Below are 23,566 nucleotides of genomic sequence, written 5' to 3'. Positions count from 1 at the left end.
ACTGCATGAAGACAGCAATTTCATGACACTATTTCACTTGCTATGAAAACACCAACATTTGTGCTTTTAGAACGAAAGATTTATCATCATGTGGCGCAACATTCTTACCAGATTATCAAGCATCCGCATGAGGGCTTCAAACTCCTGCTCCCCAATCTGCCACTTGGGAGGCAATCCGGTCCCCTCCCCTGCAGGAGACTCTGGGATACGGGACTTGGCTTTGTACTTGCCAGGATCCAGCAGGACTAAGTTGTCTGGCCCTCCCGCGCTGGCCAGAGTGCGAACCTTTCCCAAAACAGACAAATATCATGGCTTTAGTGCCTTACCAGGACCAAGAGCATCATATGACTAGAAAACATTTCTTAAACAGAAATGTGGGTTTCAGTAGAAATCAAATTACTGGAGTAGAACACAAAATGTAGATGGGTAGACTAATAAAAGGTGATTTTCAAAAGCTATTCTTTAGCCTGACTAAAATACTGGGCACTCAGACTTGGAGGGAGATACGAGAAAGGAGAGCACATTTCAAGAACATATGAAGGACAGATGTGAGACTTCACTACCCCACAGACAGGGAAGGAACAGTGGGAGGAACACAGACTGGGGAGCCAGGGGGCCCGGCTGAAGTGGCACTTCCAGGCAGTGAGACAGTGAGCCAGTTCGCCCCCACCCTGTGCCTGGGCTGCTGTGAGGACCCAACAAAATGGCATATAGAATAACAGGCAGAGCTCCTGAGACAGGTCCTGGCACATAGCAGGTACTCAGTACATAGTAGTGGTTTATAGACTGGAAAAATAAAATATTAGAAACAGAAAGCCTGGTAATCTTTTGCCAATTGAAATTGGTGAAATGACATTTGTCCTGTTTAATTTCTAAATCTATGAGGTCAATTTTGGTAAACAGATTACAGAAAGACTCATCCCTGCAAGAGGAGGATCAAATGGATGGGAACCCCAGAAACATCTAGACAAGCTACAGGCTGCCTGGCGTGGCCCCCACCTACCTGGATCTCACACGCAACCACAAGGTTATGAATGTAATAGAAAGCCTCCTCGATGGTCTCCCCAACTGATACGAGTCCATGATTTCGGAGAATAAGAACCTGGGGGGTGGGATTGGGGATTTGAAAGTTCTATGGAGTGAGGTGAGACGACCAAACTTCACTTTTTTCTTCTTCCCTCTATAATTTAAATGGCAGATTAGATACCTACTGACCTTACTTTTAGGTCCCAAATTTTTCTGAATCAAAACTTTTTCCTCCTCATCAACCAGAATCCCATGATAGTCATGATAAGCCAATTCTCCCAGGGAAAGTGCCTCCGGTGAGATGGGCAAGAGGCCACACTTCATTGCAGAGACCTGGAGACCAAGTGGTCACATTAGTGAAGGCAAAACATGATTTACCCATTGACTGAAGAAATGATAAATGCTTATCTTACAGAAATTAAAAAGGGAAACTTTTATTTTGTGCTCTTCTTGGAGATAAATGAAACCAACCATGAACTTAGGAAAACTGGACTCCTGTGACTGACTACCAGCCTACACTTAAAAATCGAAGCTACCACTAAACTGGGAGAGCTTTAAGAGAACATCTACCTCTTCTTGGATTTTTCTCACATTAATCAGAAACTCTATTAGCTTAGATTGAATAAGATGTGCTATAAGCTCTATTGCGAGGAGTAGATGCCAATAATGGGCTCTATTGTGGTTATTCAGGACATGTCAGAAGAGTCTCCTGCAAGGTCCTGGTATACTTTTCATCTTAGGTTTTAGGTAAGATCAGAACACTTAAAAATTAGATAACAGAAAATTTATACAAGTTTACAATAATTATACTGTGTAACTTCTCTACACTGAAGTGTAACTGAGCCTCAAAACCGAAAAAAATCTAAGTGTTCACAGAACCCATAAGTTTCCTAAAATTCCCCAAGCTGGCCTTAGACAGTAATTATGACCCTAGTCTAAAGGCTCCAAAGACTCACATATCCATGGGCACATGAATTCCAGATACAAAGTTGGTCTAAAAAGACAGTACCATATTCAACCCCTCTCAGAGTATCAGCTTTCATATAATACAGAGAATGATACATCTAATAAAACTCTGAGGTTGACATTAAGAACCACATGTTCAAAGTAAAATAAACCAGAGCCCACATTCACCCAAACAGTTTGATATGTACATTTTATTAAAACACTAAGATAGATTAAAATAAAGCATACTCAATCTATGAGGCCACCCATCATACAAATAAGCCCAGAGCTATTAAAGGATAAAATTGGCAATGAAAAGCATAGTTCTAGTGCTTCATTTTCCCATGACTTTGTACCAACAACCGGAATCTGCATTTTCACACCCAGAGGCCTGGGGATTGTTAGGGTGGTTTGTTTGCACCAGAAGGGACCAGGTTTGGTGATCAGAGTGGCAGAGGCTCCTGGGAAGCTCTGGGCTTGAAGGCGAGGCCTTCTATGGGCCCTGTACTGTCTGTTTTCTCTCTCTCAACCTGCCCTTCTTTTTGTTCTCCCCCATCACGATCCAGCCCGGGTTCTACTAGTTCTGGAGGATCCGTGGGGATGCTCAGTGATTTGCTGCTGTGTGAATTCTGGGCCTCAACCTCTCCCTCTCTTTCCTGGCTCCTCCCCACCCCCACCCTGGCCTAACAATATGTTCCAATCACTTGCTTCCTACAAAGCCCTCTCTGAGCCCACAGAATCCTCTACCTACCACCCCACCTGGCACATTCTACTCCCAATCCTCTTCTCAAACAAAGAATCTGTATTTGCTGTTGTCATTTTGTCATTTTCCAGCCTTCAACACACTGAAATCTGGCTTCTACCCTCAGCACTCTACTGATTTTCTGTTTAAGTATAATGAATGCTTTCAGTCTTATTACAGATATTTTAAAATTACCGAGTAGACCCCTTAAAGGAAAAGAAAAAAATTTCTTCAGAAAGTCTAAAAATTATTATTATTTTTTTAAGTCCAATAAGGTTAGCTTTATTGACTTGTTGCAACAAAAGGAAGGACCTTCAAAGGAAAGGGGAAACATCTCTCACTAAAAAGTTAAAAATGTGGGCGGTGTGACAGTGGCTCAGTGGCAGATTTCTCAGCTGCCATGCCAGAGACCCAGGTTTGATACCTGGTGCCTGCCTATGCCAAAAAAAGCTTAAAATTTAATACACTAAAAGGGCATCAAACTCACCGCGGCACCTGCTGGCGTGTGAATATGAACAATACATTTAACGTCCGGTCGCGCAGCATAAATTGCAGAATGCAATGTGAAGCCAGCTTGATTTACTCCTAGATTAGTACTTCCACGATCTACAACATCTCCTTGCAGATTGATTTTGACCTTAAAATAAGAAAAATATTTTAAATACCAAGAGGATTTCAGGTAGCCTTAAGCAGAAAATATTTAAACCAAACTTTAAAATATTTCCAACTCCTCTCGAAGGTTTTCCTTTAACTGAATTAATCACAAAATGCAGAATCTTTCATTTTTCTTGGGTTTTATATTTCTAAGTGAAACTGAAGTTTAATTATCTAACAGGATCTGCACATACATGATGCAAAAAAAGAGAGGTCTATTCTTACCAAACTGGATGCAGTCACTTCACTATAAAGAAGTCCAAAAGGTACAATGAGGAAGTGCTCCTGCTCAGAGTTCACTCGGGCCTGTGGGGAAAATGAGTGAGTATGCTAAAAAATCCAACTAAAATTATCTGCACTTCTTTCAATAAACACAAAAACCCCAAAGTGTGTACTTACTTCACAGGTTTGTTGTAAGCATTAAGTGACCCGCATAGGAAAGCACCTCAACACAATACCTGTCATAAAGCTAAGGGAAGATTTCAATTGTATTTAGTAATTTTACCAGGTACATACAGTACATCTTGGCCTCATTCATAAAAAGTGACTTGGTAGAGAGAAAAACAGTCCTGTATTAGCCTTCTGAGAATAGGTCAGTGAATTATTACTAGGTTACTCTATCAAACCTTCTGGGCTATTGAACAATAGTGTGGGAAAAAAAGAGGCCATTCCTCAGGTGTATATTTTTGAGCATGTCTAAAGTTTATTAAAAATCAAAGAATATCACCTTCTCGACCAAAAGGGGGAAGAGAGAAATGAGACAAAATAAAGTGTCCATGGTTGAGAGATTTCAAACAGAAATCTTTCAGAGTCAAGAGGTTATCCTGGAGGTTATTCTTTCACATTATACAGATATCCCCTTTTTAGTTTAAGGTGTATTTAAGAGGCTAGAGGAAGTGCCTGAAACTGTAGAGCTGTGTTCCAGTAGCCAAGTTTCTTGAAGATGAATGCATAATGATAAAGCTTTTGTAATGTGACGACATGATTGTGAAAACCTTGTGTCTGATGCTCCTTTTATCTATGGTATGGACAGATGAGTAAAAATATGGATTAAAAATAAATAATAGGGGAACAAATGTTAAAACAAATTGAGTATATTGAAATACTAATGATCTATGAAAGGGAGCGGTAAGCAGTATAGAAAAAAAAAATAAGGGAAACAAAGGTTAAAATATATAGGGTAGATGGAAATATTAGTGGTTAATGAGAGGAGCGGTAAGGGGTATGGTATGTACGAGTTTTTTCTTTTTCTTTTTTATTTCTTTTTCTGGAGTGATGCAAAGGTTCTGAAAAATGATCATGGTGATGAATATACTACTATGTGATGATACTGTAAGCCACTGATTGTACACCAGGTATGGAATGTTTGTGTTTCTGGCTAATCTCACTCAGCATAATGTTCTTAAGATCCATCCATGTTGTTACATACTTCATAACTTTACTCTGTCTTACAGCTGCATTGTAAGAAATGATCATGATGATGAATATACAACTATGTGACAATATTGTGAATTACTGATTATATACCAAGAATGGAATGATTATATGGTAAGAATGTTCGTGTTTGTATGTTGTTATGTTTAAAAAAAATTAAAAGAAAAAAAGAATGTTTGTGTTGTATGTTATCAATAAAAATATTTTTTTAATTCAAATAGAAAACTTTATATAAAAATGTCAGTTTTAGCTTCCACACTGTTGTCTAAATGCAAAAAAATCAAAACATGATCTCTTTTATTAATTCTGTAGCCTGTGACCACAGCAGTGGCTAGGCCAATTCATTTGGTTCACCCTGATGGAAATAAAAGACATCTCGAGTGCTACAACTAAAGCTTTCAACCACAAACCCCAGGGTTAAGCTCTGCAGTGGTTTCCTTAATGTAGATTTATAGTCGAAATCCTAATAGTAGAGATTAGTACAGGCCTACATATCAGTTTTTATAAATATTTCTTTATCGATAGGTTCACAATTTAAATATTTAAAAATATTTTTGTTATTTTTCAATCATCAAGACTTGCAGACAAAATATGTGCTACTCTATTGTGGAATACTTCCTAGAAACGCTGCAGTTGCAGCTAACAGCTCTCAATGGCCACACAGGCCAGTCCTGCTCTGAAAGCAGACAAAGCTTTCCCTTGACGGTAGCCATCATGTTTGGACACCAACTCTAAAAGTCTCTACTTCCGCATATCAGTTAGACGTCATGAGAATAAGCTTTTCATCTCAACATTCTCCACTAGTGCACTTCAAATGACAGATCTACCTGCAGTACTCAGCAGGCCCCACACGCCTTGCTTAAAAACAGGAAGTCAGATGACTTACGTATGAGATGCAGCCATAAAATGGATTTTTCTTTATATTCAAAATCTGGATGATAGATAGTCATAAAAATGACAAGACAGAGCCCTTCCTCACTGCTTGATCAGCTTAAAAAATCTCTATTACATCAGATCATTCCTTACTTTGTCTGCTCCTTCCACAACAAATTTTTCTTTCCACAACAATCCATTCAACACAGATTTGGCACATACTATGTCCCAAACACCACGTTACATGCTAGTAATAATGCTAGCAGTGAAATCAAAAGTCCTGCCCTCAAAAAAGGCAGTACAGTTTTCATAAGCATTCAGGGACAGAATCACAGTACTTGTAAAGATTCAATTGGAATACGTTTACTACTGGTTTAAGGAAGCCAGACTCCCAACTAGGATTGGGTACCTGAAATTTAATGTTTGTTAAAAGAGACCTTAAGGTGTTTCATCTAACTTCTTAACCAACATAGTAATTTCATTTGTAAAAAGATCTCTGGTGGGGATGCAAGGATAGTTCAGGGGTAGAATTCTCACCTGCATGCAGGAGATCTGGATTAAATTCTTGGCCCTTACACTTCCCCCTCAAAAAAAAAAAATTCAACAAAATGAGGCTGCAATAATGGGACAGTCACATGGGGAAAAAAAAAATGAAATGTGACCCCCACCATACAGCATACCGAAAAAAAAACAGAAAGCAGAGGTACCATACGTTAAGGCAGGAAAGAGTGGAACGCAATGAACAGAAGCGCATGGGGACTTTTTAGGGGAATGAACCTATTCTATAGGATACTGTCACGGTGGATACATGCATTTACATTTGTCTAAACAGCAGAAAATTGTACAACACAACACTGAACTCTACTGTAAAGTATGGATTATAGCTAATAATAATGTATTGATTCTTATACATTTGTTGTTTTAAACATATCCCAGATAAGTATTTTTAGCCATTTACAGCCTACCTGCTTTGCACAGCCTGAGAAACTGCCTCCAACATCTCCTAGCCTTAGATAGGTTAAAACCGCAGGACTGTAATGACCCCAAGGCACTTCTATCCTTTGGAGCTCTCTGACCCAGGGACTCCCACTGTGCTCCAGAGTGATATGGTCCATCTGTCCTCTCTTCCCCAGGAGTGTCCCTCACCTTGCTTCCTAGTCTGGGTGGTCCCTTGCACAACAGTCTCTGAGCTAGACTACTCCTCCCAGGCGAACCTGTCCAAGTGTCATCTAAAAGAGGCTTGTTGAGTAGTATATCATGGTCAAAAGCTTTTCTTGGTTAGCCCAGAAATTCTTGAATTCACAACACTTTTCTCCCTCAACATTATTTTTGAGATTCCTCCAGATTATGATATACGTGACTACAGTTCCATTTGCACTGCTGTACAGTATCCACTGCACGTATCATTTATTCATCTATGGTGTCAATGGATGTGGCTTCAGCTTTTACTATTAAAACCTGCGTTGTTATGGCCATTCCTGCACCTGTTTCTTAATGTATGTGTGCAAGCTTCTCCGGGGAACTAAACTAGGAGCTGATGGCAAATTATTTTCCAAAGAATCTAGCCAAATTTCTACCCGACCCCCATTAGCTATCATTCTACCAGTAGTGCATGATAACTATGTGCCTCTACGTCTTTGCCAACACCTGCTACTGCCCATCTTTCCAAAAAGTTAAAATCTGATATCTGTAAAATAGTATTGTGGTTTTAACCTAGAATTTTCTGATTATTAATGTACTGTGTATCTTTCTATATTTCATGAGCTGTTTTTAGTTGCCCTTCTGTGAATTTCTTGTCTTTTGTCCATTTTATACTGGCTTGCCTTTTTCTTAATCATTGATAGTTCTCCAACTATCCTATACATGAATCTTTTTTCAATTAAATGTGGGGCAAAATCTCCCAGGTCATAGCTTTTACTTTCACTCTCTTTATGGTATCTTTTAATGAAGGGAATTTGCTCATTTTAATGTAGTAAAATTTATCTATCTTTTCTGATTGATGCTTTTTATGTCTTAAGAAATGTTTCCTTAGGTCAGAGGTTAAAGGTCAAAGATTTTTCTCTTTAATTCTAAAAGTTTCAAGGTATTACCTTTCACATTTGATTCTTTAATTCACTGGAATTTTTTTGTGAATAAGCAAAGTGTAAGGTAAGAATCCAATATAATTCTCCATTTGTGATTTTTTTTAATCCAACTGTCCAGAAGCAATTATTGCCTGGTCCCCCCTTCCCCCAGTGATCTGCCAACTCCTTTGTATATCTGGTTTCCATACAATTAGAAATGGTTCAGGGCACTCTACTGTGTCCCACCGATCTATGTGTCTCTTTCTTTGCCCAAAGGAAACTATCTTAAACATCATCACTTTTTAATAAGTGTGACATCTGGTAGAAAAAAGTCTCCTTGCCAAGTTCTTCTTTAGGAGTGTCTGTTTTTCTTATTTCCTTAGGATATATTTCCAAGAGGGAGCTTCACAGATGTACATATTTTAATATAAAAAATTTAATATGTAAGATTCTCTTCCGACTCTCAAACGAAAAGGAAAAAGTGCTAAATACAGACATAAAATGGTAAAACAGAGAGAGAGAGACTGACTATTCAAAGTAAGCCTCTTGCAGCGAATTCCCTACAACAGGACCAGCACTGCTGTCATCACTTCCCTTTCCACATTTCTCCAGTATCATCCTCCCTGTAAGAGGAGACACACCCACACTCAGCACTTCCCGCAGAGATCATGATCAAGTTCCAGAAGCATGACACACTGGTCACAAAGCGAGGTTCCAGAACCATCACCTTGGGAATTTTAACACTGTTTTGGGTACAGAATGGAGCTAAACTAAATACATGCTATTTTCTGCAGGTGTTAAGCCCAGAGAGCAGTTCAATGACCCAGAGAGGCATTTAGGGATAGTGAAACACCAGCGGAAGCTGTGCTAACCCTATCTTATCTTCCTTTCCAAAGGGTTTCTCTGAATTCAATGCAATCTTTAGACAGAGATCTAATTCAATCATCGTCAGTCCTCTAGCACCTGTTTTGACTCTCCTTAGCAGAAAATCCCATTGGCCTTCTTTCAAAGAAAAGGCAGAATGACCTATAAGTACTTTTTTATTGCTCTGACAAATACTGTTAATATTCACTTTTCTGTTAAATGCCTATGTAATAGCAGTGAGATTGTAAAACAAAAATAAGTCTTATAAAGAATAAAAAGAGGGGGGAAAAAAGAGTTAGAAAATGTTTTCGGCAACTAATTTCTTTTTTGGTCAATATTAACCACGTAAATCACGTACTGAAGAGTAAACACTTAACTAGTGTTTTAATTCTGTCAAGTCCTGAACAATTAAAGGAAAAAACAAGCAATTTAAGAAATCTGAACTTATTTACATAATATTTATAATAAGACTACTGGCAAATAGCATTTTAAAATCCCCAAAGAATGTGAGCCTGTTTATTTATTATTTATTATTCCTGTTGTAGCTGTAACATTTTCATGGAACTAATTTTTAGGTACTAAATATCCACATACAACACTCTGTCAAGTGTAATTAATCATAGATGCTGCTTATTCTTCACACTGGCACAACGAAGAGAGCTGGCACTTGTGGTGGGCTAACTGGATCTAGTGATCAAATATCAAAGGTACCAGGACTTCTTGTACAATGAGTTCTTACACAGGCAGAGTTTCAGCTCACATGAGGTTTAAGAAATATTAGTGGGCTAATAAGATATTCCAGGACTGCCAGCCAGTGCTGTGAGTCCATCTGAGATGACTATCATGAATTTATAGAGAAAGGTAACAGGCTCTGTCATAAGGCTTTCTCCTATGGCATGTGGCTGCTCAGCTGCAAGGAGAGATAGCAGGATTCTGGCAAAGAGCGTCACTAAACGATGGACCATGAAATCCTAGCTGGACAAATAGGGGTGAGTAATGGGTGGATGGATTAGGAAGTAGGAAGGCAGCTCCATAAGAGCACAACTTCTCTTATGCACAGACAAAATCCCAGTTGAGAACATTCTTTGACACAGGGAGCTCAGACACCCAGTAAATATTTGCTGAAAGAATGAAACAAAGAAACAGACATCCTAATAATGTTGAAAAAATAGTTAAAACTAGAGTAGTGAAGAAACAAATGTAAAAATTAAAAGGCTCTGGTCAGAATAGGAAAGAAAGCATCTTCTTAGATTCTTAAGCATAAAAAGAATTTTAGGGGCGGGTCATGGTGGCTCAGGAGGCAGAGTTCTTGCCTGCGATGCGATTCACTATGCCTGCCCATGCAAAAAAAAAGAATTTTAGAAAGTGATTACAGTCTGGTAAACATTCACTTATTAGGCTAGCATGCCAGAAACAAAAAAGCTTTAAAGGACTAGTGTTCTCATGACTTTCAACCCAAACTGGCTAACTGCTCAGATAATTATACTCTGCAGTCAGGAGTAAGAAGACAAGGTGTTCTAAGATTCATGACAGCTCAGTCTGCTTTCCTCTTCTCCTAAATGGAAAGGGGTGGTGCCAAACATGTAATATGCCATTTATCACTCAGTTACTATACCATGTTAGTACTCACTGTGATATGATTATAAATAAGCTGAGACCATCCAAAGAGATCTGCTAATCTGTAAAAGGCTGCCAATTTACATCGTAACAATTTCTCCCCTTTGTCATATGCAATTGAATCAGATCCTCTAAGGTCATTCACAGGAGTCACCATACCAAGACCTGAAATAAAGAAATACAAAACCAAATATTTAATCTTGGTTATCAAATGTAAATCAAATAACAGTTCTGAGATATTCACCTTCCACAGTTAGCTACAAAGCCTCAAAAGTTTCAAAGACTATTTTAAAAGGCTATGTTCTCGGTTCCAAGAAGAATGTACAAATAGGGTAGATGGAATTCAGCCTGGCTCCAAGGAAAAGTAAGAGAAGGGACAAGAGGGTGACTGAGAGGGCGATTCAGGAGTGCAGCAGACCTGGGAAGAGCCTTCTGCAACACACAGGGGACCCTGGTTGCGGAAGCTGAGGAAGTGAAAAGCAGAAAACTGGAGCCTAACATGGAAGCACGGAGCCCACAGGAGTACATGGATGGGGAGAGAGGGACTAGGAAATAAGCCAAGACACTTTCCTTGAACCCCTCCCAAGCCTTACCACCCCTCCCTGCTCCCTGTAGGCTGTCACCAGCACATAAAGGCTGTGGGCACTTACCTCCATACCCACGCTACCCCCACCACCACCACCCCGCATCCACAGTGTCACACAACCTCACCCCAACCCCCCTGAGCTCGGCACATGGTACTCCTAGACCCCTGTATGCACTAGGTCCCCAGTGACGCCCCTCAGCTCTAGGAACATTAGTTTACGGCACTCCTACACCCATACATGCCCATGGCCCTCAATCATGCTTCCCAGCTCTGAGAAAGCGCTGACCTGCGCAGCTGGGTCACAACTGCCCCCAGCCCATGAAGGCATAACGTGGACCACTGCCATAGCTCTGCTCATGCACACAAAGGGTCCTGCACCCTAGACCAGTGTAAACCAGTGTTATACTCCCTCAGACCTGTGCACTCACACAGCTACATCTGCCCTAGCTGCTGGGCTCCCACGTCCACAAGCAACAGCCTAATATCCCCAACTTCAGCTCTAACCCATACCCTGCATCCTGCTACACATCCAGCCTGCAAACACCAGGTTTTAGACTACCGAAGGAAATCAACTCCCAAAGTAAATCAATCAAGATATTCACATGTGACGAAAACAACAGAAGATGGATAAGCACATGATAATGTAAACATATATAGGCAAGCCTAAGGAAAAAATTAATACACCAGAGGAGACCAATGTTTGAACAACAAATCAAAGATGTTCATACAATTCTACTAATAAAATAAGCGGAACAGCAAATGACATAAAGGAGATCAAGAAGACAGAAGAGTATAAAGATAAATTTGAAAGAATAGAAAAATAACAGTATCACAGAGATTAAAGACTCTGTTGACCAAATTAAAAACATACTAGAGGCACACAACACAAGATCTGAAGAGACAAAAGAAAGAATAAGTGACATAGAAAACAGATAACTGACTTTGAAGACTCAAAACAGCAAATGGCAAAATAGATGAAAAATCTGAATTGTATCTCAGGGAAATGATAGACAAAACGAACCGCAGAAATATAAGAATCATTTGTGTCTCAGAAAGAGAAGAGAGGAGTAAAGGGCTAGGAAGATTACTTGAGGATTTAATGGGGGAAATTTTCTCAGCCCTCATAAAGGACATAAATATACAAGTCAAAGAAGCCCAACGAACTTTAAACAGAGTAAGTCCAAACAGGCCTTCCCCAAGACACAAACTAATCGGTCTGTCAAATGTTAAAGAGAAGCAGAAAACCCTGAAAGCGGCAAGAGAGAAACAATCTACTACATACAAGGGAAATCAAATAAGACTGAGTTCAGACTACTCAACCAGCACCTGGAGGCGAGAAGACAGTGGTATGATATATTTAACAAAGAGAAAGACTTACAGCCAAGAATCTTGTACCTTGCCAAACTGTCCTTCAAAACTGAGGGAGAGATTAAAGTTTTCACAGAAAAAGAAGTCCTGAAAGAATCTGTCAACAACAGACCAGCCCTACAAGAAATACTAAAAGGAGTTCTGTCAGCTGAAAAAAGAAGAAAGGAGAGGGAGGTCTAGAGGAAGGCACAGAATTGAAGAGTAACAGTACCACTAAGGGTAATTTAAAGAGTTTAAATTAATTTAAGAATTTAAGAGAGGGCAGGCCACGGTGAAGAGTAACAGTACCACTAAGGGTAATTTAAAGAATTTAAATTAGTTTAAGAATTTAAAGAGGGGGCAGGCCATGGTGGTTCAGCAGGCAGAGTTCTCGGACCTAGGCTCTATTCCCGGTGGCTGCCCAGGCAAAAATAAAAAAATAAACAATGCAAAGAAAAAGAAGGAAAAGAACATATAGATCTGAGAAATAAAATAAAAAAGATAAGATGGTGGATTCAAGAAACACCTTTTAAGTAATAATTGAATGTTAACAGACTAAACTTACCAATTAAAAGATACAGATTGGCAGAATGGATTAAGAAACATAATCCAGATATATGCTGCTTACAACAGACTCATCTTAGACACAAGGATACAAACAGCTTGAACGTGAAAGGATGGAAAAAGATGTTCACACAAGTTGTAACCAAAAGAAAGCAGGAATAGCTATACTAATGTCAAACAAGATGACTTTAAATGTAATGACATCATAAGAGACAAAGAAGGACACTTTATACCAATTAAAGGAACAATTCACCAAGGAGATATAACAATCATAAATGTTTATGCTCCCAATCAAGGAGCTCCAAAGTACATGAGACAGACATTGGCAAAACTGATGGGAGCAAGAGATGTTTCAGTAATAATAGTAGAGACTTCATACCACTCTCTGCTATAGTTAGAACAACCAGACAGAAGATCAAGAAGGAAATAGAGAAGTTAAATAACTTGATAAATGAATTACACCTAACAGACATATATAGGTTGTTAAACCCCAAAACACCAGGATATACATTCTTCTCCAGTGCTCATGGAATATTCTCCAGGATAGATTATATACTGGGGCACAAAACAGGTCTTTACAAATTTTAAAACACTGAAATTATTCAAAGCACTTTCTCTGATCACAGTGGGATGAAGCTGGATCTCAACAACCACCAAAGACCGAGAACATTCACAAATACATGGAGATTAAATAACACACTCTTAAACAACCAGTGGGCCAAAGAATAAATTGGTAGAGAAATCAGCAGCTATCTGGAAATGAAAGAAAATAAGAATACAACTAATCAGAACTTATGGGATGCGGCAAAGGCTCTGCTGAGAGGGAAATTTATTGCCCTAAATGCCTATTTTAAAAAACAAGAAAGATCAAGAATAGAGGACTTAATAGCACACATAGAGGAACTTGAGAAAGAACAGCAAACTAATCCCAAAGCAAACAGAAGAAGATTAAAGCAGAGATAAATGAATGGGAGAACAAAAGAACAACAGAAACAATCAATAAAACCAAAAATTGGTACTTCGAGAAAATCAATAAAATTGATGGGCCACTAGGAAGACTCACAAAGATAAAAAGAGAGAGGATACAAATACACAAAATCAGAAATGAGAAAGACTGCATTACCACAGACCTTGAAGAAATAAAAGAAATCGTAAGAGGATACTATGAACAACTATATGCCAACAAACTAGACAATTAAGATGAAATGGACAAATTCTTGGAGACATGCAAACAAGCTACACTGACTCAGGAAGAAAGAGAAGATCTCAAAAAAACAGTCACAAGTAAAGAGATTCAATCAGTCATCAAAAATCTGCCTACAAAGAAAAGTACAGGGCCAGATGGCTTCACAGGGCAATTTTATCAAACATTCCAAAAAGAACCAACACCAATCCCGCTCAAACTTTTCAAAAAAATTGAGGAAAAAGGAACTCTACCTAACTCATGTTATGAAGCTGATATCATTTTACTACCAGAACCAGGTAAAGATACTATAAGAAAGGAAAACTACAGGACAATTTGCTTAATGAACACATCCCAAATGTCAACAAAATATTAGTAAATCGAATCCAACAACACATTAAAAGAATTACACACCACAGCCAAGTGGGGTTTATACCAGGAGTGAAAGGATGCTTCAACATGAAAATCAATTAATGTAATACAGCACATTAACAAATCAAAAGGGAAAAATCATATGATCATCTCAAGTGATGCTGAAAAAGCATTTGACAAAATTCAATATCCTTTTCTGATAAAAACACTCCAAAAGACAGGAATCAAACGTAACTACTTCAAAAACCAATAGCCAGCATCGTACTCAATGGAGAGAGACTGAAAGCTTTCACCCTAAGATTAGGATACAAGGATACCCACTGTCACCACTATTATTCAACATTGTGCTAGAAGTTCTAGCTACAGCAATCAGGCAGGACAAAGAAATAAAAGGCATTCAAACTGGAAAGGAAGAAGTAAAACTTTCATTATTTGCAGATGACATACTATACGTGGAAGATCATGAGAAATCTACAGCAAAGTTACTTGAGCTAATAAACAAATTCAGCAAGGTGGCAATATATAAAATTAATGTGCAAAAATCAGCAACATTTCTATACACAAGCAATGACCTAACTGAGGAGTTAGTTAATGAAAAAATTCCATTTAAAAGCAACTAAGGGTGGGCCAAGGTAGCTCAATGGGCAGAGTTCTTGCCTGCCATGCTGGAGACCCAGGTTCAATTACTGGTACCTGCCCATGCAAAAAAAAAAAAAAAAAAAAGAAAGCAACTAAAAGAAGCAAGAACTTAGGAATGAACTTAACTAGGGACGGAAAGGACTTATACACAGAAAACTACATAACATCACTAAAAGAAATCAAAGGAGATCTAAACAGGTGGAAAGACATTCGCTGCTCATGGATAGGAAGGCTTTTAAATAAGATGTCAATTCTACCCAACTTAATCTACAGATTCAATACAGTACCAATCAAAATTCCAACAACCTACTTTGAAGACTTGGAAAAGCTAGTTACCAAGTTAATCTGGAAGGGAATGAGACCCTGAATAGCTAAAAGCATCCTAAAAAAAGAACGAAGTGGGAGGATTAACATTTCCTGAGTTTAAAACCTATTGCAAAGCCACAGTGGTCAAAACAGCATGGTATTGGGACAAAGAGAGAAGCACTGCCCAATAGCATCAGTTCAAGAATATAAAAATAGACCACCAAATCTATGGTCAACCAATTTTTCACAAGGCCTCCAAATCCTCTGAACTGGGACAAAATAGTCTTTTCAATAAATGGGCATGGAAGAACTAGATATGAATATCCTAAAGAATGAAGAGGACTGTTATCTTATACCCTCTTCAAAAATGAACTCAAAGTGGATCAAACACCTAACATCAGTAACATTACAGAACAACTGCTAGGACCACATCAGTGACCGGACACACAGCGTACACCACTCTGCACAAGTTGGACCAGCTGCAATCCCCTCCAGAACCATGAGTGCCTCAAGCTGCAGCGGCCGGCACCCCTCCCCAACAGGCCAGTTCCCAGAGGGGAAAAGAAAGAGAGTTTACTAGCAGCAAGAGGCTGAGCTCAACCAAGCTCCAACTTGTGGAAATAATTAACAAATTCTGACTACTAAAAGCAGGCCCCCAGCTCAGCTGAACCTGGAATAGAAGCTGAGGTTGCTGGGTTTTGCCAGCGCAGAGGGGGCAGGGCTGATGGAAAATATAAAAAAAAAAAAAAAAAACAAGAGGTTTTTTTTGATCAGACAGTGCAAAATACTTCAAAGGGTCTGGGCCCTGAAGGAAAGGAGGGGGCTCATAGGACCTGGAGATATAAAGAGCAACGTACCAACTTAAGCTCTTGATTGGCAAACCCAAGGAACACGGTCCTGCTCTGAAAAGGATTTTTTTTTTCTTTTCTTTTTTGTGGCTGGGTTTCTAATGCTTGACTGCTCTTTGGATACAACTACAAGGCTTCTCAGGCTCCACTGTCCCAGGCAAGGGTGGAACTAAGCTTGTCTAAGAGCTTGTCTGAAGGCTGTGCCTTCCCCAGGAGAGGGGTGGGGCCCAGCTCAGGTGGAATCCAAATAGACATACTCCAAGACACTTACTAATCAGAATGTCAGATGTCAAAGAAACAGTGAGAATTTTGAAAGTAGCAAGAGAAAAGCAAACCATCACATTCAAGAGAAGCCCAATGAGACTATGCATAGATTTCTCAGCAGAAACCATGGAGGTGAGAAGACACTGGTATGATATATTTAAGATACTAAAAGAGAAAAACTGCCAATCAGGAATTCTACATCCAGCAAAATGTCCTTCAAAAATGAGGGAAAAATACACAGCAAAACTACTAGAGCTAATAAATGAGTACAACAAAGTGGTAGGTTACAAGATCAACACTCAGAAATCTATAGGGCATGAGATTTTGTAGGTTTGTCCAGAGTGTTGCCTTGATAAATCCCAGAGGGATTTAAACAGTGAATAAAAAAGTATTTGCAAACTCCTCTTGGAGGAATGGTGAGAAAGGGGGAAAATTCAACTTCCCCAATGGAGAATTCTTGATATTCTCACAAGCAATGGGGACAACCAAAGCAACAGGCTGAGCCCCCAAGCCCCCAATCCTGGGGTTTGTTCCTATGAAACTTAACCCCGCAAAGGACAGGCTAAGCCTACTTAAAATTAGGCCTAAGATTCACCCCCAAGATAACCTCTTCTGTTGCTCAAATGTGGCCTCTCTCTCTCAGCCAACACGACAGGCAAATTCACCACCCTCTCCCCTCTTTACGTGGGACATAACTCCCAGGGGTGTGGACCTTCCTGGCAACATGGGACAGAAATCCTAGTATGAGCCGGGAGTCAGCACCAAAGGATTGAGAAAACCTTCTCAACCAAAAGGGGGGAGAGAAATGAGACAAAATAAAGTGTCAATGGGTGAGAGATTTCAAACAGAGTCGAGAGATTATCCTGGAGGTTATTCTTACGCATTATACAGATATCCCCTTTGTAGCTTATGGTGTATTAGAGTGGCTAGAGGGAAGTGTCTGAAAATGTAGAGCTGTGTTCCAGTAGCCAGGTTTCTTGAAGATGACTATATACAGCTTCTGCAATGTGACTGTGTGACTGTGAAAAGCTTGTGTCTGATGCTTCTTTTATCTACCTTATGGACAGATGTAAAACATATAGATTAAAAATAAATTAATAGGGGGAACAAATGTTAAAATAAATTTAGTAGATTGAAATACTAGTGATCAATGAAAGGGAGGGGTAAGGGGTATGGTATGTATGAATTTTTTTCTGTTTTCTTTTTATTTCTTTCTTTGAATTCATGCAAATGTTCTAAGAAATGATCATGATGATGAATATACAACTATGTGACAATACTGTGAATTACTGATTATATATGTAGAATGGAATGATCACATGGTAAGAACGTTTGTGTTTTTATGTTGGTACACTTAATAAATAAAATAAATTTTAAAAAAGAGAGAGAGAGACTACTCTGGAGGCTGCCCTTATGCAAGCTTCAGTCTAGACCTTGTTACCTATCATAACCTACCAAACTGCAACCAGGGCCATTCCAGCCAATCCTAAAGAACACCTAGGGTAATACATAAGATTCCGCAACAGTTCCATGCACTAGAGTAACTTTCCAGAAACGTACAACCTCCAGATGGGTCCCTGGACCAGATACGTCCCGAAACGTAGAGGGCCCAGCCTCTCCAGAACATCAGATAGTTCCATCTCTCTACCCCATATTACTGACAGACCCTACCAACACGAAAAATTTAGAATGACCATAGCCCAAACACTCCTAAAGAGAGGGATGGAAAGATCAAAGGTGATGGTGAAGTTATACAGAGAAGATAGGATTAAGAAATGAATATGAACACTGAATCATTAAATTGAATGTCTTTTAGTCTCCAGATACCTAGAAGCAAAAACCTAAAATTGTGTATTTCTAACCCATGTCAAACTCTGAAATATGTTCTACAACTAACTGTAGTGCTGTGCTTTAAAATTTTTTTTAAACTTTTTTTATTAATTAAAAAAAATTAACAAACAAAACATTAAGATATCATTCCATTCTACATATACAATCAGTAATTCTTAATATCATCACATAGTTGCATATTCATTTCTTAGTACATTTGCATCAATTTAGAAAAAGAAATAAAAAGACAACAGAAAAAGAAATAAAATAATAGAGAAAAAAGAGACTATACATACCATACCCCTTACCCCTCGCTTTCATTTACCACTAGCATTTCAAACTGAATATATTTTAACGTGTTTTCCCTATTATTTATTTATTTTTTTATTAATTAAAAAAATTAACTAACACAACATTTAGAAATCATTTCATTCTACATAAACAATCAATAATTCTTAGTATCATCACATAGACGCATATTCATCATTTCTTAGTACATTTGCATCGATTTAGAAAAAGAAATAGAAAGACAACAGAAAAAGAAATAAAACGATAATAGAGAGGAAAAAATAAAAAAATTTAAAAAATTTAAAAATGAAAAAAATAAAAAAACTATACCTCAGATGCAGCTTCATTCAGTGTTTTAACATAATTACATTGCAATTAGTTAGTATTGTGCTGTCCATTTCTGAGTTTTTGTATCCAGTCCTGTTGCACCGTCTGTATCCCTTCAGTAATCCTTCCAATTACCCATTATCTTACCCTATTTCTATCTCCTGATGGTCTCTGTTACCAATGACATATTCCAAGTTTATTCTCTAATGTCGGTTCACATCACTGGGACCATATACTATTTGTCCGTTAGTTTTTGGCTAGTCTCACTCAGCATAATGTTCTCTAGGTCCATCCATGTTATTACATGCTTCATAAGTTTATTCTGTCTTAAAGCTGCATAATATTCCATCGTATGTATATACCACAGTTTGTTTAGCCACTCGTCTGTTGATGGACATTTTGGCTGTTTCCATCTCTTTGCAACTGTAAATAATGCTGCTATAAACACTGGTGTGCAAATGTCCGTTTGTGTCTTTGCCCTTAAGTCCTTTGAGTAGATACCTAGCAATGGTATTGCTGGGTCGTATGGCAATTCTATATTCAGCTCTTTGAGGAACCGCCAAACTGCCTTCCACAGTGGTTGCACCATTTGACATTCCCACCAACAGTGGATAAGTGTGCCTCTTTCTCCACATCCTCTCCAGCACTTGTCATTTTCTGTTTTGTTGAAAATGGCCATTCTGGTGGGTGTGAGATGATATCTCATTGTGGTTTTGATTTGCATTTATCTAATGGCCAGGGACACTGAGCATCTCTTCATGTGCCTTTTAGCCACTTGTATTTCCTCTTCTGAGAGGTGTGTGTTCAAGTCTTTTCCATTTTGTAATTGGATTGGCTGTCTTTTTGTTGCTGAGTTGAACAATCTCTTTATAAATTCTGGATACTAGACCTTTATCTGATATGCCGTTTCCAAATATTGTCTCCCATTGTGAAGGCTGTCTTTCTACTTTCTTGATGAAGTTCTTTGATGCACAAAAGTGTTTAATTTTGAGGAGCTCCCATTTATTTATTTCCTTCTTCAGTGCTCTTGCTTTAGGTTTAAGGTCCATAAAACCGCCTCCAATTGTAAGTTTCATAAGATACCTCCCTACATTTTCCTCTAACTGTTTTATGGTCTTAGAACTAATGTTTAGATCTTTGATCCATTTTGAGTTAACTTTTGTATAGGGTGTGAGATATGAGTCTTCTTTCATTCTTTTGCATATGGATATTCAGTTCTCTAGGCACCATTTATTGAAGAGACTGTTCTGTCCCAGGTGAGTTGGCTTGACTGCCTTATCAAAGATCAAATGTCCACAGATAAGAGGGTCTATATCTGAGCACTCTATTCGATTCCATCGGTCAATATATCTATCTTTATGCCAGTACCATGCTGTTTTGACCACTGTGGCTTCATAATATGCCTGAAAATCAGGCAGAGTGAGACCTCCAGCTTCGTTTTTTTTCCTCAAGATACTTTTAGTAATTCGGGGCACCCTGCCCTTCCAGATAAATTTGCTTATTGGTTTTTCTATTTCTGAAAAATAAGTTGTTGGGGTTTTGATTGGTATTGCGTTGAATCTGTAAATCAATTTAGGTAGAATTGACATGTTAACCATATTTAGTCTTTCAATCCATGAACACAGTATGCCCTTCCATCTATTTAGGTCTTCTGTGATTTCGTTTAACAGTTTTTTGTAGTTTTCTTTGTATAGCTCTTTTGTCTCTTTAGTTAGATTTATTCCTAAGTATTTTATTCTTTTAGTAAATGGAATTCATTTCTTGATTTCCCCCTCAGCTTGTTCATTGTTAGTGTATAGAAACACTACAGATTTTTGAATGCTGATCTTGTAACCTGCTACTTTGCTGTACTCATTTATTAGCTCTAGTAGTTTTGATGTGGATTTTTCAGGGTTTTCGACGTATAGCATCATATCATCTGCAAACAGTGATAGTTTTAATCTTCCTTTCCAATTTTGATGCCTTGTATTTCTTTTTCTTGTCTAATTGCTCTGGCTAGAACTTCCAACACAATGTTGAATAACAGTGGTGATAATGGACATCCTTGTCTTGTTCCTGATCTTAGGGGGAAAGTTTTCAATTTTTCCCCATTGAGGATGATATTAGCTGTGGGTTTTTCATATATTCACTCCATCATTTTAAGGAAGTTCCCTTGTATTCCGATCCTTTGAAGTGTTTTCAACAGGAAAGAATGTTGAATCTTGTCAAATGCCTTCTCTGCATCAATTGAGATGATCATGTGATTTTTCTGCTTTGATTTGTTGATATGGTGTATTACATTAATTGATTTTCTTATGCTGAACCATCCTTGCATACCTGGGATGAATCCTACTTGGTCATGATGTATAATTCTTTTAATGTGTTGCTGGATTCGATATGCTAGAATTTTATTGAGGATTTTTGCATCTATATTCATTAGAGAGATTGGTCTGTAGTTTTCTTTTTATGTAATATCTTTGCCTGGTTTTGGTATGAGGGTGATGTTGGCTTCATAGAATGAATTAGGTAGCTTTCCCTCCACTTCAATTTTTTTGAAGAGTCTGATTACTAAATCTGATTTGAAGAGTACTAATTCTTTCTAGAATGTTTGGCAGAATTCACATGTGAAGCCGTCTGGTCCTGGACTTCTCTTTTTGGGAAGCTTTTGAATGACTGATTCAATTTCTTTACTTGTGATTGGTTTGTGGAGGCCATCTATTTCTTCTTGAGTCAAAGTTGGTTGTTTATGCCTTTCTAGGAACTTGTCCATTTCATCTACATTGTTGTATTTATTAGCATAAAGTTGTTCATAGTATCCTGTTATTACCTCCTTTATTTCCGTGAGGTCAGTGGTTATGTCTCCTCTTCCATTTCTGATCTTATTTATTTGCATCCTCTCTCTTCTTCTTTTTGTCAATCTTGATAAGGGCCCATCAATCTTGTTGATTTTCTCATAGAACCAACTTCTGGTCTTATTGATTTTCTCTATTGTTTTCATGTTCTCAATTTCATTTATTTCTGCTCTAATCTTTGTTATTTCTTTCCTTTTGCTTGCTTTGGGGTTAATTTGCTGTTCTCTCTCCAGTTCTTCCAAGTGGACAGTTAATTCCCGAATTTTTGCCCTTTCTTCTTTTTTGATATAGGCATTTAGGGCAATAAATTTCCCTCTTAGCACTGTCTTTGCTGCATCCCATAGGTTTTGATATGTTGTGTTTTCATTTTCATTCACCTCGAGATATTTACTAATTTCTCTTGTAATTTCTTCCTTGACCAACTGGTTGTTTAAGACTGTGTTGCTGAGCCTCCACGTATTTGTGAATTTTCTGGCAAACTGCCTATTATTGATTTCCAACTTCATTCCTTTATGATCTGAGAAAGTGTTGTGTATGATTTCAATCTTTTTAAATTTGTTAAGACTTGCTTTGTGACCCAGCATATGGTCTACCTTTGAGAATGATCCATGAGCACTTGAGAAAAAGCTGTATCCTGCTGTTGTGGGGTGTAATGTCCTATAAATGTCTGTTAAGTCTAGCTCATTTATTGTAATATTCAAATTCTCTGTTTCTTTATTGATCCTCTGTCTAGATGTTCTATCCATTGATGAGAGTGGCGAATTGAAGTCTCCAACTATTATGGTAGATGTGTCTATTTCCCTTTTCAGTATTTGCAGTGTATTCCTCACGTATTTTGGGGCATTCTGATTCGGTGCGTAAATATTTATGATTGATATGTCTTCTTGTTTAATTGTTGCTTTTATTAGTAGATAGTATCCTTCTTTGTCTCTTTTAATTGTTTTACATTTGAAGTCTAATTTGTTGGATATTAGTATAGCTACTCCTGCTCTTTTCTGGTTGTTATTTGCATGAAATATCTTTTCCCAACCTTTCACTTTCAGCCTATGTGTATCTTTGGATCTAAGATGTGTTTCCTGTAGACAGCATATAGAAGGATCCTGTTTTTTAATCCATTCTGCCAGCCTATGTCTTTTGATTGGGGAATTCAGTCCATTAACATTTAGTGTTATTACTGTTTGGGTAATACTTTTCTTTACCATTTTGCCTTTTGTATTATATATATCATATCTAATTCTCCTTCTTTCTACACTCTTCTCCATACCTCTCTCTTCTGTCTTTTCGTAACTGATTCTAGTGCTCCCTTTAGTATTTCTTGCAGAGCTGATCTCTTGATCACAAATTCTCTCATTGACTTTTTGTCTGAAAATGTTTTAATTTCTCCCTCATTTTTGAAGGACAATTTTGCTGGATATAGAAGTCTTGGTTTGCAGCTTTTCTCTTTTAGTAATTTAAATATATCATCCCACTGTCTTCTAGCCTCCATGGTTTCTGCTGAGAAATCTACACATAGTCTTATTGGGTTTCCCTTGTATGTGATGGATTGCTTTTCTCTTGCTGCTTTCAAGATCCTCTCTTTCTCTTTGACCTCTGACATTCTAACTAGTAAGTGTCTTGGAGAACGCCTATTTGGATCTATTCTCTTTGGGGTGCGCTGCACTTCTTGGATCTGTAATTTTAGGTCTTTCATAAGAGTTGGGAAATTTTCAGTGATAATTTCTTCGATTACTTTTTCTCCTCCTTTTCCCTTCTCTTCTCCTTCTGTGACACCCACAACACGTATATTTGTGCGCTTCACATTATCATTCAATTCCCTGAGCCCCTGCTCAAATTTTTCCATTCTTTTCCCTATAGTTTCTGTTTCTTTTTGTATTTCAGATGTTCCATCCTCCAGTTCACTAATTCTAACCTCTGTCTCTTGAAATCTACCATTGTAGGTTTCCATTGTATTTTTCATCTCTCC

At 38.2% G+C, this 23,566-nt stretch overlaps 1 protein-coding gene across 9 annotated transcripts in view; it reads right to left on the bottom strand.

Moving 5' to 3' along the window:
• ADD1 (adducin 1) overlaps positions 1 to 23,566 on the bottom strand; it is a 133,301-nt gene that overhangs the window by 20,091 nt on the left and 89,644 nt on the right. For all 9 annotated transcript variants that reach the window (XM_077136273.1, XM_077136265.1, XM_077136266.1 and 6 more), the window contains exons 4-9: positions 10,232 to 10,383; positions 3,593 to 3,673; positions 3,201 to 3,350; positions 1,216 to 1,359; positions 1,004 to 1,102; positions 109 to 285 (exon numbers count right to left, since the gene is read on the bottom strand). In XM_077136273.1, the coding sequence (XP_076992388.1) occupies positions 109 to 285; positions 1,004 to 1,102; positions 1,216 to 1,359; positions 3,201 to 3,350; positions 3,593 to 3,673; positions 10,232 to 10,383 (803 nt within the window). The remainder of the gene's footprint in view (positions 1 to 108; positions 286 to 1,003; positions 1,103 to 1,215; positions 1,360 to 3,200; positions 3,351 to 3,592; positions 3,674 to 10,231; positions 10,384 to 23,566) is intronic.

Source organism: Tamandua tetradactyla, chromosome 19 (genome assembly GCF_023851605.1).
Source record: "Tamandua tetradactyla isolate mTamTet1 chromosome 19, mTamTet1.pri, whole genome shotgun sequence".
NCBI lineage: Eukaryota > Metazoa > Chordata > Mammalia > Pilosa > Myrmecophagidae > Tamandua > Tamandua tetradactyla.
The sequence above is the reverse complement of the archived record's forward strand: the minus strand, read 5'-3'. Positions and strand labels throughout refer to the sequence as shown.